This window comes from Sus scrofa, chromosome 17 (assembly GCF_054392235.1).
Source record: "Sus scrofa isolate SSC_HxYL_T2T_F1_AM1 chromosome 17, Sscrofa_HxYL_maternal_Yorkshire_Landrace_v2.0, whole genome shotgun sequence".
Taxonomy (NCBI): Eukaryota; Metazoa; Chordata; class Mammalia; order Artiodactyla; family Suidae; genus Sus; species Sus scrofa.
The window spans coordinates 19491650-19509583 of record NC_139399.1 but is presented as its reverse complement, the minus strand read 5'-3'; the positions used below and the strand labels follow the sequence as shown (position 1 = coordinate 19509583).

At 47.6% G+C, this 17934-nt stretch overlaps 1 protein-coding gene across 24 annotated transcripts in view; it reads right to left on the bottom strand.

Moving 5' to 3' along the window:
- Window positions 1-17934, bottom strand: part of CSGALNACT1 (chondroitin sulfate N-acetylgalactosaminyltransferase 1) — a 353762-nt gene that overhangs the window by 22023 nt on the left and 313805 nt on the right. For 20 of the 24 annotated variants that reach the window (XM_085004405.1, XM_085004417.1, XM_085004401.1 and 17 more), the window contains 2 exons: window positions 17162-17378; window positions 2688-2789 (listed from right to left, as the gene is read on the bottom strand). In XM_085004405.1, coding sequence (XP_084860531.1) covers window positions 2688-2789; window positions 17162-17378 — 319 coding nt within the window. Of the gene's footprint in view, window positions 1-328; window positions 2790-17161; window positions 17379-17934 lie in introns of all 24 variants that reach the window. The other 4 variants (XR_014832742.1, XR_014832744.1, XR_014832743.1 and 1 more) reach the window with 3 other exon arrangements.

Genomic DNA, 17934 nt, shown 5'->3' with positions numbered 1-17934 from the left:
GGAGCGTGGGCCATGGACCACCCACAAGGGCATCATAGGTTGAACTCATTCTCATGTTGGTTCCCAAGCTTCTCTCAGGCCTGATGACTCAGAAGTTCTGAGGCTGGATCCCAGGAATCTGCATTTTAAAAAGCACCCCGGGTTTTCTGTTTGTTTGCTTTTTAGGGCTGCACCCTCAGCATATGGAGGTTTCCAGGCTAGGGGTCCAATCAGAGCTACAGCTGCCAGCCTACACCACAGCTCATGGCAACGCCAGATCCTTAACCCATTAATCGAGGCCAGGGATCGAACCTGAAACCTCATGGTTCCTAGTTGCATTTGTTTCTGCTGCGCTATGACAGGAATACCACACCCCAGGTTGTTCAAAGTACATTTATATTTGGGAACCACTGAGCAAGGCTGTAATCTGAGATTAAGTAAAGCTCAATGTGAAAAACTGTGGAATAAAAATCAGATATTGAGAACTGGTTTGTACTGTTATGCATGGCAGTGGCTTTTAAATATTTTGACCACAACCCATACTTACCCTTACAAATGAATATATTATACACCATGATACACACACACTGAAATTAAAGTTTCATGAAACAATATTTATCGTTACTACTTGTGATGCATTCTGATAATCTTCTATCACATTCAATTCCATTTTTTTTAAAAAACTGCACACAACCCACACTAAATCAATTTCACCTCTAATGAATCACAAACACCCCTTCACACTATCTTAACTGCCCCCCCTCCCCGCCTCGTTCATCAGACGCAGCCAAGCTAGGCGCATGTCCCCGTCAGCCCATGTCTGATTGTCTTTTGAGGTGCTTAGAAGGTGCCAGACCCAATGGGACCAAGGTCCTAGCTGTACTTTATTTGTACTTTATTTGTTATTTTGGCCACACATGCAGCATGTACAAGTTCCGGGGCCAGGGATGGAACCCGAGCCGCTGCAGTGACAATGCTGGATCCTTGACCCATGGCGTCACAAATGCTCTGTGTTTTACAGTCACCCGGTTTGCAGCTTAAAAATACCTCAAAAGGAGGCAGCAGGTGGCAACCAAGGCCTCTGTCAGGCAGCGCCCCCCTGCGGGGTGGGGGTGGGGAACCAACACTTTCCCAGGTGTTCTCAATCCTGGCTGCATGCCAGAACCACTGGGGAACATGAAAAAGATCCACACCTAGGGATGGCTATTCCCAGAGAAGTTAAAGAACCCACCCATGGGGCAGAGGACATGAATTCTAATAACTTAGCAAAGGATGAAAGGGGGCTGCAATGCACTGGAGTTGAGAGATTTCTATTTCATTTACATTTAGGATGTTCAATTATTTTATTCTCTTTGATCTGCCTTCTACAGGGGCCAGAGCTTTAAGCTGGTACTAGTTTTAAACTCTTAACTCCTTACTGCTTTAGGACAGAGGTCAGCAGACTCTGTCTGTAAAGGACCAGGCACTAGAGAGTTTAGCTTTGTGAGACATGCCACTCTGTCACACCTACTCAACTCTGTGGCTGCAGCCCGAAAGCAGCCATTAACAATATGGAAATAGATGAGCATGCCTGCATGCCAGGAAAACCTTTTTTACAAAAACAAGAGTGGACAAAGTTTGACTAGCGCCCCGCTTCATATGTCTGAATAATAATCAGCATTCTGGGAGTTTCCGCTGTGGGACAGTGGGTTAAGGATCTGGTGTCGCCACAGATGTGGTGTAGGTCGAAGACGTGGCTGGGGTTCAACCCCTGACCTGGGAACTTCCATAAGCCATCGGTTTGGCAAAAAAAAAAAAAAAAATCAGCATTCTGATCTTGTGCCCAGTAATATAAAATTAGTAACAAAGCCTGAAAATAAATACAAAAAGTGCACTCAATCTTGGCATCTTATCCTTTGATGATCATCCTATTAGATTTACCAGAAACTTAAAACAGTTTTATATTCGGACCATATGTACTTACTCGGACAACTTCTGCCCTGGGTGCCTTGACCGCCCTCCAAGCTGCACTTACAGAGACACCACCCACCTGACCATCCACCTGAAGGCTGCAACCCACCCCTGTGAACCAGAGGGAGCGGGCCAGCATCTTTGCTAGTAGAAAATGCCACAGATGCTCATTAAATAAATGCCTGATCATTGATTTTGGTAGAAAAAAATTTCACCTCTGCTGCTTTTGAATACATTCCCTCTACCACGATGGACGAGGTATAACTACACAACCCTGAGTCCAATATTGTTGGTTAAACAGCTTCTGTTCATCTAGGATCCCACCCCGTTGTCACTTCTGGCCTCCAAACAGAATGAATGAAATCAGGAGGTGAGACCATTTGCTCAGTGGACAAGACCAAGCCCAGACATCACTTTCGGCCTGATGAGAGGGGCCAAGAAGGGGTCCCCTGCACAGCTGTGCTCCCGCCAATCCATCTCTGCAACATGCAGGTCCCCAAACCTGCTGAGTGGGGAGTGAGGACACCCTGTCACATAGAGCTGCCCAGACAGCTGTCCCCAGTGTCCAGGTCGATGCCCACACAGCGAGGGTGGGCGTGAGGTGGGCGGCCCCCAGGAATGACGGCACGGAACCCCCCATCCCCACAGCCAGCCTGTCACCCTCCAGGTCACCCATAGAGGTAAGGACAGAAAACATGGGATGAACACATGGCGCTCAGCCACCTGGATGCCACACCATGGCTCCCAGTTGGACTTACCTGGAGGTGTTTTCGAGTATTCCTTTGACCTCATTCATTTCTTCTTTTCCAAAGTAAACAACAGTGAGATGAACTCTCCCATCCTGCTGGATGCACATCTCCCTGGAAAACAAGACATGGGGGTCTGGGCTTGTGTTCACAGCCACAGACGAAGCCCAAACAAACGCCTGCTCTGCAGGGCACGGAAGTCCTGCGGGGATGGGTGGGCCAGGAGAGCAGACAAGGGTTGGGCTGGTCTAGCCGCTGTCATCACTTGTACTTGGATTTCTCTTACCAAGAAAACCATGACTCACGATCAGTGAAAATTCAGATGCAGGCCTAGATCACCCTGGGTCCTCGGCCTCCTCTGCCGTGAGAAATCTACAAAGAACACAAGACTCAGAGCCCACTGTGCAGATGAGAAAGCTGAGGTCCAGCGAGGGTGGGACTGGAATCCATTGGATTCTACACCTTTTCTTGTGTGTGCGGCACAGTCTCAGAGACTGCACAAGCAAAGGTAAAAAGTATTTATTCATTTAGGACCCTAGAAACTCTGGGGAGGCCCAGCATCATGGCTGTCTAAGGGCTGACAGGCCAGAAGCACAGCTGCTGTACCCCCCGCACCCCCCTGCACCCCACTCCGCCGCCCAGGCAGACTCGATTGAGTCCCTCAGTATCTGCATTGCTCCTCACTGTGACTGACTGTCCCCCGCACGAGGCAGCCCAGGCTCTGGGCTCCCACATACCCCCTGGTGGGACTGGAACTCTGGCTCTGGACCAGCCTAAACCTGCCTTCCTATTCTTGCCAAGGTAACACCTGGCTAGGCCGTTAAGAGTCTCTGCTGAGGGTTTACTTCATGTGTGCATGTGTCATACACGTGCAATGTGTTTGGATGTGCATATACATAAATATGTGTGTGAATATGTATTTATGTACACACCAGATATGTACTGTGTGTGGGTAATTTTAGTAGGAGTTTTCTGGAAGCAGGTTGATGGAACAATTCCACTGGTACACCGATATTTTGTGATACAGCGATATTTTGCATGCCCTTCACTTTATTCCTTTTGTCTCTCTGCGGCTACTTCCTTTAACCCCCAATCAGGAATGGGACCCGGGATCCTGTTCCTGCTTCCAAACCAAGCTCTCCCTCAGGCCCAGACTCCCAGACTGAGCTACCAGCTACCCAGGACAACGTTCTCTGTACATAAAGATCCCTTTCACAAAGGTACCAGATGATGCTGTAACTCCCTTCAAGGAGGCAGAATAAAAGCACACACACGGGCCAAGCGCCCGAAAAAACATCTTTAAAAGTGTGCATGGAGTTTCCTGGTGGTTCAGTGGGTTAAGAACCTGACATAGTTTCTGTTAGGATGAAGGTTTGATCTCTGGCCTCAGTCAATGGGTTAAGGAGCCAGCATTGCTGCAAGCTGTGGTGTAGGTTGAGATTTGGCTCGGATCTGGCATTGCTATGGCTGTGGCATAGGCTGGCAGCTGCAGCTCCGATTCCACCCCAGCCCAGGAACCTCCACAGGTGCAGGTATGGCTGTAAAATGACAACAATGACAACAACAACAACAACAACAACAACAAACCCCGAGTAGGACATTTCTGCCCTTGGAAGTTCTCTGTCTACTGTGCATGCGTGATTAAAACTGTCTACACTGCAGTCAACAGCCACCATAGGAGAAAATATTGTCACCGTCTGTCTGACGATCTTGTAACTTTCATATTTTTCCCAACAGTTCTCCCTGGAAATGTGTGTGTGAGAAAGAGAGCGTACGTGGGTGGCTGTGGGCACGGAGACGCCGGTGTTCTGGAGCGATCACCTGTACCCGCACACCTGCCACCTGGGCCCCTGGAGCTGAGGTGCCCTCACAGCTCGGGAACAGCAGGTGGTGCTGTCTGGAATGAGCCCCACTCCCCAGGAGCCTTCTCTGGCACGGGGGATGCGGGGCCCTCCTTTCACCCAGCACCTCTGCTTTAGCTCCACAGTTCTGCCACCTCGGCATGGAAGCCTAAATATTCTGTTTCTCATTCCCCAAGACCTTGGCTTTTTAGGAATTTTTTTTTTTTTAAACAACAGTTCCTGATATTGTAACATTGAGTGCAGAGACTAATTAAGATATATTTTCAGTCAGAAAACATGTATCGTGCCACTTAGACACCTATGTTTTTATTTCCCAAGAGGCTGAATGCACAGCATGGTCCCCGAATTCTGTTACTATCTGTACAAGTGCACCGGGGAAAGCCGCCCTTGATCAGCACTCAACCTCTGTGTACAGATAAGAAAGCAGGTTCCAATGACCTGCCCAGCCATCCGGGCATGGGGCCAGGTTCCCTCAGGACCAGCCTAGCACTAGCCAGACAAAGGGCAGGCATGTGCCTGGGACCACCACCCAGGACGCCAGCACAAAGCTGGGGGGTCGGTGTGGCCAGGTGGGGGATGGACACCTCAACAAAACTTTAAATGTGATCTGGACGTGGGGAAGGCCTGTTCCACTGGCGTGCCTGCTGGGAACGGTCAGGCAGGGCTGGGCAATCTGGTGGTGGAGGGGCAGGCTGACCCAAGGCCTGTGTGCAGGGGGCGCTGGACCCTCGTGCAGAAAACCAGTCCTGAGCTGGGGTTTCTCAGCCTCAGCACCATCGACACTCTGTTTGTTTGTTTTGCTTTTGGGGGCAGCACCTGGAGCATAAGGAATTTCCCAGGCTAGGGGTCGAATAGGAGCTACAGCTGCCAGCCTACACCACGGCCACAGCAACACGGGACCTGAGCCATGTTTGGGACCTACACCACAGCTCACGGCAACGCCGGATCCTTAACCCTCTGAGTAAGGCCAGGGATCAAACCCACATCTTCATGGATACTAGTCAGGTTCATAACCTGCTAAGCCACATGGGAACTCCATCAGCACTGCTGGCACTTTGGACCAGGTGAGTCCAGATGGGCTGCCCTGTGCGCTGTAGGATGGCTGGCAGCAACCTGGCCCCTACCCATTGGATGCTGGCAGGACTCCCAACCCCCACCCCAGCTGTGACAACTCCAATGCCTCCAGGCCTCACTGCATGTCCCAGGGCAGAGGCTGCAAAACTGCCCCCCAGTTTGGGACCACTGTCTTCAAGAAGAATCAGGTTCATTAACATCTGAGTCATTAAAGGGACATGTGTTTGTGACAACAACATATCCTTGAGATCTGTCCTGCTCCCTGGGGGTCTGTCCTGCTGTCCCGCTCCCCTGGTGTCTGTTCTGTTCCCCAGTGGCTCCTATGGACTCACAGGTGGGCTTAGGGAGGGACGGGGCTAAGGAAAATGGAAAGGCTTTATTCACAGAAAACTGAATTGCAAGGGCGATGTCAGGAGCTCCAGCCAGGGCTCCAGGGAATTGATGACCTCACGGGATGCTGCCAGCCTGGACACGGCAGGACCACAGCCCCCGCAGCATCCGTGAGGTCAACAATGCAGCGGGTCTGCACCACAGAGCTGACCTTGGCAGTCAGCGGAGGCTGAACTCTATCTGACCTCAGGTGAGACTTCCCCATGGAGACCAGAGAACATAGGAGGCTGGGCATCTGCCACAGTAGGTAACAGAACAGGAAAACTTTCTTACAGCTCGGGGACCTGTTCTAATACCCCAGCCTAAGTGGCCTGAGGAAACATGGGTTCAATGACACATATGTATTGAGTCTCTTTGTTGTGCAATACATTACTCTCCTAAGATTTTAGAAGAATAATCCTGTCTGGACCTGTAGGGGGACCATCCAGGTTTGCCTGGGATTCTCCAGGTTTCAGCACAGAAAATGCACATCCAGGAAACTCCTCAAAGCAAACCAGACAACTAGTCACCCTTCTCGAGTCAGAGACTTGACAGGGTACTGGACAGAATGGGCAGCTGAAGGGCACAGGACAAGGAAGGATGGAAATATGGCTGTAAAGGGTCTAAGGAGCCAGGGGAGTGTGGCAGAGACGAGGCTGACCTCTGATGGGTGATGGGGAAAGTGTCAAAGTCAAGGCAGCATCTAAGCTGAGCCTGAACAGGGAAGCAGACGCCTCTCAGGTGGGGAGGAAGGAAGAAAGGGCTTGCCCTGCTGAGGAGGTGCAGATGTAAGGAAATCACATCTCAGTGCTTTTCTCTGTCCATTTTCTACTCAGCTATACCAGCTAGGAGCTATTTAGGTCTGATTTATGTCCCATGAAAGTAAAATATGATGTAACTGGCCATCAGGCCCCACTCTCTGTGGTTGGCGAGGACACCAGGAAGAAATCTGCTCAGGCACAAAAAGACGGGAGGGGAGCACCAGGTCCTTCCCCCAGGAGGGAACACACAGTGACAGGGGCCCATCAAAATCAGGCTTTAAAAAATAACTCTGAGTTCCCATCATGGCTCAGTGGTAACGAACCCAAACAGTATCCATGAGGATGCAGATTTGATCCCGCCTCCCTCAGTGGGTTAAGGATCCCGCATTGCTGTGAGCTTCGGTGTAGGCTGCAGACGAAGCTCAGATCCCACGTTGCTGTGGCTGTGGTGTAGGCCGGCAGCTGCAGCTCCAATTCGACCCCTAGCCTGGGAACTTCCATACGCTGGGGGTGCAACCCTAAAAAGACCAATTTAAAAAGAAAAGGAAAACTCAAGTCAAAGATGCCCCTGACGCCACCTTTAACTGTCATAAATGCTTTGGGAGGGATGAGAGACGAGTCAGAGAAAGGAAAGTGGAAGAACATTAAACAAAAATAACCAGCAAGAGTCTGAGGAGACTCACAGTAACGTGGAAAGGGGTTCTCAGTCCAGCTGGTAGGAGTCAAAATAAAAATCAAGCCAACTTGGAATGAATTGGGAAAGATCTTCAAAAACCACACACACACAAAATCACTGCCATAAAAACCCTCTTTTTCTGGAGAGGCTCAGAGACAAAGACTGTCTATAGCTTTGTTATTGTGAGGTTCCTCCTGTGACTGCAAACAAACTCTACAATGAAACAACGGATGAGCTTAAAACTGATAAACCAGGTGCCCGGGGAAACTGAGCAGCCAAAATTCAAGAACAGTTTCAAAAGTAGAATGAGGTGATTAAAAAAGGAAAAATAAGGAGGATGAGAGGCAGGTTTAAGCCAACACACTACTGGGCCAAGGGAAGTGAATCTGAAGCAAGTTCTCCAGAGCACACCACCCCGCAACCCGATTCCTGGCCACGTGTGAAGGAGTCTTGGCAGTGGAGGGAGGTGGGGCATTCAAGGGAGGGGAAAGAGCACTTGGAGCCGAAGCGGTTCCTCCATGGACCGGACCCACAGGACAGCAAGGGAGCAAAGGGCTGCTGGAGTAAAGGGCATCTTATCACCATAGCAACAGTGGAGCCTCAGAGCACACAGGCCCTGCAGCAGCCGCACAGCACCTGACCAGAGCGGTCTGTATATCTCCCTTGGGATACGTCAGGGGCATGATTCCTACTCAGGGAGGGGAAGTACTGCACTTTAGCCTCATAACTTCTTGTAAATCCAGGAACGTCAGCCATTTCTTGTTCATGGCCTCTAATAGAGGCCCTGGGGGTTTAGTGCTAAGAAAAGCTTATCTCACCCAACAAAGAGCAGCTTCCTTTTGATTAACCACTGAAGCTAAGGGAAACTAGCCTTTGTTTTTCCCTCTCCCCCTCGTCTGATGGAGTTCAGAACCTGTGTTTCTACCAGGATGCACTGTTTCCCTTAGCCCTAGCTCTGAGGTATAGCTAACCCCCATGATTCCACACTGTTACCGAGTCCTTGTCCACTGACTTTTATAAACATGGTTTTAGGAAATCCATATACTTTTTCAAGCACAAATAATTTTTGGTTAAGATGATTATAATAATGATAAGAATAAAAGAGTAATGATGATAAATACCTAGTTCATGTACTTCAAGTGCCTAGGAATTCATTTTGTCATGAGGGCCCACCCCAGGCCATGCACAGTTCTGGAGAAGGAAAACTTGATCTCTGTTCCTTGCAGACAATACCTGGTGCCAGGCCATCCCCCCAATGAGTGATTCTCAGACTGGCCCGCTCCAGGGCTCTTTCTGTCTTGTGACCAGGCCTGGCTGTCTCTGGGACATTCCAGGCTCTACACATATTTCTTCTGTCCCAGAAGGAGTATTTGCTACAACTCTAAGCCATTTGGGTTTTTTCTAGCTGACCACTTAGCAAACTGATGCTGAAATGGGGCGTAGGGGGATACCCTAAAACTCTCTATAATAACCTGTGTCAGAGCTGAAACGGACCCATGTGGACAAGTACTTTGATTTTACAGAAGATACTGAAGCCCAGATAAATGAAGCAACTTGTAAAAATTTCTCAGCCAGTGTCAGAACAATGGGTTGTTTACATTTTAAAGGAGATGCACTGGGAAGATGGTGTTTTAGATAAACTAATTTCAGAGTTCCTGTTGTGGCTCAGAGGATCCAACTGGTATCCATGAGGATGTAGGTTTGATCCCTGGATCTGATCAGTGTGTTAAGGATCCGGCGTTGTCATGAGCTGTGGTGTAGGCTGGCAGCTGCAGCTCTGATTCGACCCCTAGCCTGGGAATTTCCATATGCCATACCTGTGGCCCTAAAAAAATAAAATAAATAAAGCAATTAGTTAATCTCAAGCGGTGATCATCGCAAACCATGTACCAATATGGAAAGTGGCAAAACCTTGCCCCCAATTAATGACCAATGAAAGAAATATGATCTGCCATAAACATCAGAAAGAGAAGGCCAGGGAAAGAAATGCAAGATTCTGCTTTTCTCATGTGGCTCCAGCTGCAGCTGCAGGAGAAGGGCTGGTGGTACCGCAGGAGGAGAGAGGCTGGTTGACAGAAGGCCATGGTGGGTCTTAGCGCAGGGACAGTTGTTGCGGATACCTGGTCCCTCCGCATCACAGGGAAGGTGCAAAAGGAAAGAAGGACCATTGTAATTTATGTCGGAAATTGAATATGGTAGAACCAAGGGAGTTAAGACACCACACTGAAGCAAGATCCTTCGTGAGAGCAGGAAGAGGGACTGGACAAGGGGAGTTGGCGGCCAGACTCTCCCAGCCCATCCAGAAAACACAGGACCAAAAACCTCATTTTTGTCCCCATTTTTCCCTGTGGGAGAGGAAGAAGCTGAAGCCAACCAGTGAGAGGAAATAAAAGGTGCTGATTCTGATGCTCTAGCCCCAGCCCTTAACAGAGGCCATTCCAAGAGCCAAAGAGCACCCCCCCAACCAGGAATAGTGAAGCTGATATTCCCTGCCACCCAGCTCAGGCCCTGGAAGGGCCGCAGGCACTGGGAACCTCCAAGGAAGGTGGCACAGAGGCTGGCTGAGCCATCTCCTCCTCCACCCGCTCTTCCAGACCACCAACAAAATGAGCACAAATATCATTCCCAAAACACAGCTGGGAGAGCAACACAAACAGTCCTCAGCTGGGATAGGGGCCAGCCAAGGGCCACCCACCCCAACGACGTCAGAGCAGCAGCAAGCCGACCCTGCGCCCATCATGCACAGGAAGGACGAAGGGAAACAGCAGAGCAATCTCATCTCGGGGACAGCAGCAGAGGGAATTCAGGAAGCAACAGTGTTCAAAATGCAAATGAAAAACTTGGTCCAAAAGAAAACATAACTCTAACAGAAGAAAACATCTTACAAATGTTTTCCACTTTCTTAATAAAAATGTGAATTCAATAAAAAAAATTTCAAAGAGGAAATGATAAAAACAACAAAGTATAATTAACAAGCACATTCTATGCAGAAAATAAAGTGATAACCGAAACAGAAGTAAGAAATTAGACACAGCAAGGTACACAATAGATATTATCAGAAAATCAAATTACTCACATGAAGGAAAGGCTTACATGGAAGCAGATAAAAGTCTAAGGTGTTAAAAATTAGAAAGAAGCTAATAAATGAGAAAACCTACAAAATCCCCAGTTGGGTCCGTGAAGCAGAGACATCAACAACAAAGCGGAAGAAGGGGCTGAAAATTAAAACACCAAAAAAGTTCCCTGAAATGAAAGAATCCATAAGCAGACAAGGAAACTGAATTACTGGAGGGAGGATAGCAGACTCTGAGATGAGACGACCCTGATTAAGTGATGGGGGTTCACCCACGAGAAAGGAAGGCATATTCTATAGCCATTTCCAGGAGAGACAAAACAAATCTGTCCCAATGTTCTCCAAGTATCCTCAGATGCAGAAGCACGTCTGTCTACAAGGTCTCAAAAGTTTTTTTTTGTTTGTTTGTTTTTTATTTCTGCCTTCTTCTTTTTTTTTTTTTTTTTTTTTTTTTTTTTGTCTTTTGTCCTTTTAGAGCCATACCCATGGCATATGGTGATTCCCAGGCTAGGGGTCTAATCGGAGCTGTACCTACACCAGAGCCACAGCAACTCGGGATCCGAGCCGCGTCTGCATCCTACACCACAGCTCACGGCAATGCTGGATCCTTAACCTTGATGGAGACCAGGGATTGAACCCGCAACCTCATGGTTCCTAGTCAGATTACTTTCTGCTGTGCCACGACGGGAACTCCTGTTTCTGCTTTTTATGGCCACACCCGTTGTATGTGGAAGTTCCCAGGCTAGGGGTGGAATCAGAGCTACAGGTGCCAGCCTACACCACAGCTACAGCAATGCCGGATCCAAGCTGCACCTGAGACCTATGCCACAGCTCACAGCAACGCCGGATCCTTAACCCACTAAGCAGGGCCAGGGATCAAACCCGAATCCTCATGGATATTATTAGTCAGATATCTTTCCGCTGTGCCACAATGGGAACTCCCCCAAGAGTTTTTAAGCCCAGCCAAGTTAACCTTAAACTGTGACAATGTTATAAACAGACATTCTTTTCTCAAGTACTTAATGACCCTTCCTGAAAAAAACATCTTGGCCGTGGAGTTCAGATAACCCAAAGCCTCAGGGATGAAGAAACTACTGTGGGAAGATGACTGAGGGATGTGCTAAATCAAATCCCCTTACACAGGAGCTGTGGTTCCAAGGAAGACTGCAGGGGCTGCAAACCCAGACGAGGTAAAAATAATAGATAGTTGGGAACCTGGGAGCTAGGAGCCAGGAGAGTGGAAAAGTGTAACTGTGTTACTCTCTTCTCGTACTGTACTTTTTCAATCATTCCAGTCTAAAAATATAGAGTAAGAATGCATAATGATTCCAATCTGTTCTATTTTGCAAAATCACTTTTTTTTTAAACTTGAGCAGGATCTCTTAGGAATATATATATATATATATATATATATATATGTATATATATATATATATATATTTTTTTTTTTTAGGGCCGCAGATGCGGCATATGGAGGTTCCCAGGCTAGGGGTCCAATCAGAGCTGTAGCCACCAGCCTATGCCACAGCCAAAGCAACGTCAGATCCGAGCCGCATCTTCGACCTACACTACAGCTCACAGCAATGCTGGATCCTTAACCCACTGAATGAGGCCAGGGATAGAACCCACAACCTTATGGTTACTAGTCAGATTCGTATCCGCTGAGCCACTATGGGAACTCTGGAACTAATATCTTTTCTAACAAAGAAACGTTTTCTTAAATATCAGTAGTTTCTTCGGTTACACTTCAGATTCTCTTTTGTAAATTTAAGAAAGGTAAGATTTAATCCTTTAATTAAAAATAGAACATACTAGCATACCTCATGCTGTATTAAATTATTCCTAGCTAACAAATTATTCTTCTATCTGTATAAATGCAAAGAAAGGCGCCTAGAATGTTCATTTAACCTTAAAATGGCTAATTTACAGAAGCAGGGCCCAAACTGAAATTTTATTTATTTATTTATTTTGTTTTTTAGGTCCACACATGCAGCATACAGAAATTTCAGCTAGGAGTCAAATCAGAGCTGCAGCTGTCAGCCTACACTGCAGCCACAGCAACGCAGGATCTGAGCCACATCTGTGACCCACACCACAGCTCACTGCAATGCCAGATACTTAACCCACTGAGAGCAAGGCTAGGGATCAAACCCACATCCTCATGAAGACTAGTCAGGTTTGTTATCAGTGAGCCAAACGAACTCCCCAAAAGTGACTTTTTAAATAACTTATTCCTGGCTGTGTTCTAACTAAACATCTTGTAATAGCCATATATCACAAACTTAAAAGTCATGTTTAAATTACAAAAGAAAACAAACCTTTCATTTAATTTTGATTTGATTTGATTTTTTTTTATTTGTTTTACTTTTTAGGGCCGCACCCATGGCATATGGAATTACCCAGGCTGGGGGTTGAATTGAAGCTGCAGCTCCTGGCCTACCCCACAGCAATGTGGAATGCAAGCCATGTTTGTGACCTACACCGCAGCTTGCAGCAACGCCAGATCCTTAAGCCACTGAGTGGGGCCATGGATGGAACTTACATTCTCATGGATACTAGTTGGGTTTGTTACCACTAAGCCACGACAGGAACTCCTTTATTTAATTTTCAAACAAAACAGAAACTATATAAAAAATTACAAAACAATCTAAAAATTTATAAAATAGAATCCAAAAGAAGGAAATAAAAGCCACTCCTAGTTCCACTGCCAGCGCCAGCTACCGTTAACAGCTTCCACTCTTGGGACTGAAGGGACTTCACAAAAACACCATCACATTTTTAATAAACGGCACTTATATTTTCTCCCAATACTCCTATGGTCATTTTCTTTGCGTTTAAATATTTCACTGACCATAGTTTGCTTCAGGTTTTGGTGTGAAGCCAGAATTAATTTTTTTTTTTTTTTTTTTTTTTTTTTTTTTGCTGTGTTTGGTTAGTTGTCCTAAAGCCATGCACTGAATAATCCACTCTGCTGGCAGATTTGAAATGTCCCTTTTACCTAGTTCTGACTGGGAATGAGATACCCTCTCTCATCTCATCTTTTCAGAGACCTCAACAGGCTCAGAAGCTCCTGGGCCATGGAGCAGCCTCCCTCTGGAAAGCCTTCCTGCTGTTCCGATGTCCTGGCCTCTAGGTCTGCAGCTTCTATGCTGTATGACCGGATTCTTCTCACTGTGAAGGCATGTTCTATATCTCGAACTCCTTCTCTCTCTATCTGGTAGAGAGTCTGGTACACATTCCAAATACCCTGTCCCAGGAGCAGGTCTCCTGCCTACCTTCTCCTGACCACGCACAGCAATGGGCATCTGAACATGAGACACAATGTTTATATATATATGTATATATATATATGTATATATGTATATATATATATGTATATATATATATATATTTAGGGCCACAAGTGTGGCATATGGAAGTTCCCAGGCTAGGGGTCAACTCAGAGCTGTTGCTGACGGCCTACACCACAGCCACAGCAATGCCAGATCCAAGTCGCATCTGCAACCTACACCGCAGCTCACAGCAACACCTCACTGAGCAAGGCCAGGGACTGAACCCCCATCCTCATGGACATTCGTCAGGGTCATTACAGCTGATCCACAATAGGAACTCCCTGAGGCACGATGTTTTTAAAACATGAACTAGAATTACATTCCATTTCAGTCTCAATCTTGCAGATTTGTAAGCTATGAGCTTCCCTTTTTTTTCTTTTTTTTTTTTGGTCTTTTTGCCTTTTCTAGGGCTGCTTCCATGGCATATGGAGGTTCCCAGGCCAGGGATCTAATCTGAGCTGTAGCCACTGGCTCATGCCAGAGGCACAGCAACATGGGATCCGAGCCACATCTGCAACCTACACCACAGGTCATGGCAACGTCGAATCCTTAACCCACTGAGCAAGTGCAGGGATCGAACCCGAAACCCCATGGTTCCTAGTCGGATTCGTCAACCACTGTGCCACGATGAGAACTTCTGAGCTTTCCTTTTTACACCAATATTTCCCTCCTAGTTTTACTCCTGTTGTAGATTATTTGCAATCCTCGTGACACTAAGGCAATAACCAGTCACGTGTACCCCAAGAGCCCTGCCCCTCTGGGCTACAGGGGTCTTGCCAGGAGGCCTCGGCCCTGCTCTGAGCAGAAAGCCTCTGAGGCCGGCACCACCTCCCCAAGCCCAGCCCACAGGGACAGGCCTTTGAGCCAACACCAGTCCCAGCGCCCCAACTTGGAGGCTCCAGGCAGCTTCGTGGCCAAAGGAACTTCCAGTGAACTGGTCCTGGGATCCGGCCATCCGGCTGCTGGGAGTAATGGTTTGACCTCAAGCCTGGGGCCACCACCAGTCAGTCTCCTTTGGCATGTGACACTTCATCAGACGGCACACTCGGCCGTCCACAGGGAAGGCAGAGAGGGGCACTTGTTCCCAGGGGGAGCTGAGAGGAGCCTAGGGGGAGGGGTTCTCCTGGGAAACTAGGAGCAGATGAGGGCGTCACCCCAGCCAGTTCTGCAGGGTGTCACAGCAGAGGGCCCAGCTCCCCAAGAGGAAAAGACAAAAGGTGTTTCCTCAGAGGCCAGAACTAGACCCACTGGGTGGCACTTACAGAGAAGCAGACTTCAGCTTCAAACAGGAGAGCTTTCTACCCAGAACTGCAGCCTGCCTGGGAAGCGGGTGGTTACCTGGTACACACACACATACACTGCACAGATACACACTGCACAGACACATACAGAATCACAGACACACACTGCACAGACACACACACAGACACAGATTCACATACAGACACACACACTGCACAGATACATACAGACTCACACTCGCACACACACAATCTGCACAGAGAACACGTCAGGGGTTCAGGATTCAGAACTAAGATAAGATCAGACCAGAAGACCCCAAAACTCTTGGGTTTTGACCTTAAAATTTAAATAGAAAAGGGTTTTGTTTTGTTTTTTAAATTGGAGACGTTTTACTCAGGACCTAGTCGCAAAGCTTAATGACAGGAAGAAGGGAGAACAGAGGGGTGAGGGCGATTCCCCGCCCCCCAGGTGGCTGCAGAGCCGCTCCACTTTCTGGGCCTTGCTGTGCCAGTGGAGGAGCTTTCGGAAGCTGGAGTGGGACAGTCCTGAGGAAGGGGCCATCCTGGGAGGAGCTGTCACCTTGCCTGAAGGACACACTCAGACGGAGGTTACAAGACAGAAAGGGACCCAGATAAACCAGGATGTAGCTTCATAAATGCCATCCCTGGAACCTGGCCAGGGAGTGGAAAAGGGTTTTACTCTTCAGGTGTAAATGCGAACTTGGAGTTCCCGATGTGGCAGAATGGGATCAGTGGGGTCTCTGCAGCGCCAGGACGCAGGTTCGATCCGCAGCCCAGCACAGTGGGTTAAAGAATCTGGCGTTGCCACAGCTGAGACGTACGTTGCAACTGTGGCTCGGATCTAATCCCTGCCCTGGGAACTCTATGTGCCCAAGGTGGCCAAAAAAGAAAAACAAAAACCCCACGAACTTAATGATGAAAGATTAAAAATAGGTTTGCTGTTCCAGGATTTATAATTAGACACATACGGCTTTCTCTCTATAAGATAAGCCTGCTGATTGACCTCAAGCCGCGTGAACACCAGCTGTGAGCCGTGAGATCTGACACTGCACAGTCAAGAGCTTGAAGACGTGTGTGAGAACCACACATCGCATCTGAAAATAAACCCCACTGAGTCTTTCTGAGCAGCTACAAAAGTGAGTGTTGGGAAATTTCCTGGCATAATTCTAAATGTAATTTCTGAGATACAGCTGAAAATAAAAAGGAAACTCTGACTCCACACATTCCAGCCACTGCTACAGCAGGACAGCAAAAGAAGCTGGGCTACAGCCAAGCACATGGGCTACAGCCACGTGGGCGCCAGCCTTCCAGAGGCCTGGAGGGCCCTGATGTCCCCCAGCCTGAGCCCTGGGTCTGGCCAGAACCGAACCCAGCAGGCATGACGCTGCAGGTCCTGGTGAAAACCCAGTCCTCCCCAAATGGGTTATCATAGGGAGTTCCCATCGTGGTTCAGTGGTTAACGAATCCAAATAGGAACCATGAAGTTGTGGGTTCGATCCCTGGCCTTGCTCAGTGGGTTAAGGATCTGGCGTTGCTTCGAGCTGTGGTGTAGGCCAGCAGCTATAGCTCTGATTCCACCCCTAGCCTGGGAACACTATATGCCGCAGATGCGGCCCTAAAAAGACACACACACAAAAAAAAGCCAAATAGGTTATCATAGAATATTGAGTGGAGTTTCCCTGTGCTAAATAGTAGGTACCCATTGATATGGGAAAGAATGGAGATATATATATATGAAAAAGAATGGATATATATGCATATATGTATATATAGATAACTGAATTGCTTTGTTGTACATCAGAAATTATCACAATATTGTAAATCAACTAGGCTTCGATAAAACTTTAAAAAATGAGAAAAAAAAAAACCTCACAGTCCTTCTGTCCCTTCTGAAGGTAAATCTGCTTCTCTGACAGTTGTCCAGTTGCTTCAGGGAAAGGCAAATACAAATGATAAACTTTATAGGAAGAAAACAGAGGTGACCAGGAAGAGAAAGGGTCCTTTGCACCAAGAAGGGAAAACGGAGGTGACAGGCATGTTATCAGCATTCCACACACACATGTGCAAACAGACCCACCTGAAATTCTGCATGAACTGCCGGAACTTGTCCACCCTCCTGGCCAGGGGCACGATAATGTTGACCAGCGTGCTGGCCATGTTCAGCTCCTCTTTCTTCACTTTCATGATGGGGCCAAACGGTCGGAACAAGACGAGGCGTCTGAACTGGTGCTTGTGGTCCCCTCTGAACGTGAGCTCGTACAAAGTGCCTTTATCCCTTTCTGTGCGGTAGATCCCTGTCGGGAGAAACAGAGGGAAAGATGGTTCTAAAAATTGACTTGGCTGCTGAGTGTTTTTTTAAATAGCCAAGAACTGCACAAAATGCTTTTTTAAAAAAATTAAGATTAAATTGCTACATCTAATAATCATTAGAAAACTCAAAATGCTTCCACTTATATCACAGAAGAAATGAACATACCATCAATTTAAAAATCACAGGCATTCCCGTCGTGGCTCAGTGGAAAGGAATCCGACTAATATCTATGAGGACACAGGTTCTATCCCTGGCCTCACTCAGTGGGTTAAGGATCTGGCGTTGCCATGAGCTGTGGTGTAGGTCGAAGATTCCACACTGCTGTGGCTGTGGTGTAGGCTGGTGACTACAGGTCTGATTCAACCTCTAGCCTGGGAACTTCCATATGCCAAGGGTGCGGCCCCCAACATAAATAAATAAATAAATACCACAGCTATGAAGACTTCAGAAAAATGGGAGAAAGCTTGTAATGGTGGATATGAAACTGAATTTATACTATTCAGAAGCATTAAGAAATGGACTGCTAAAGCAATGTGCCA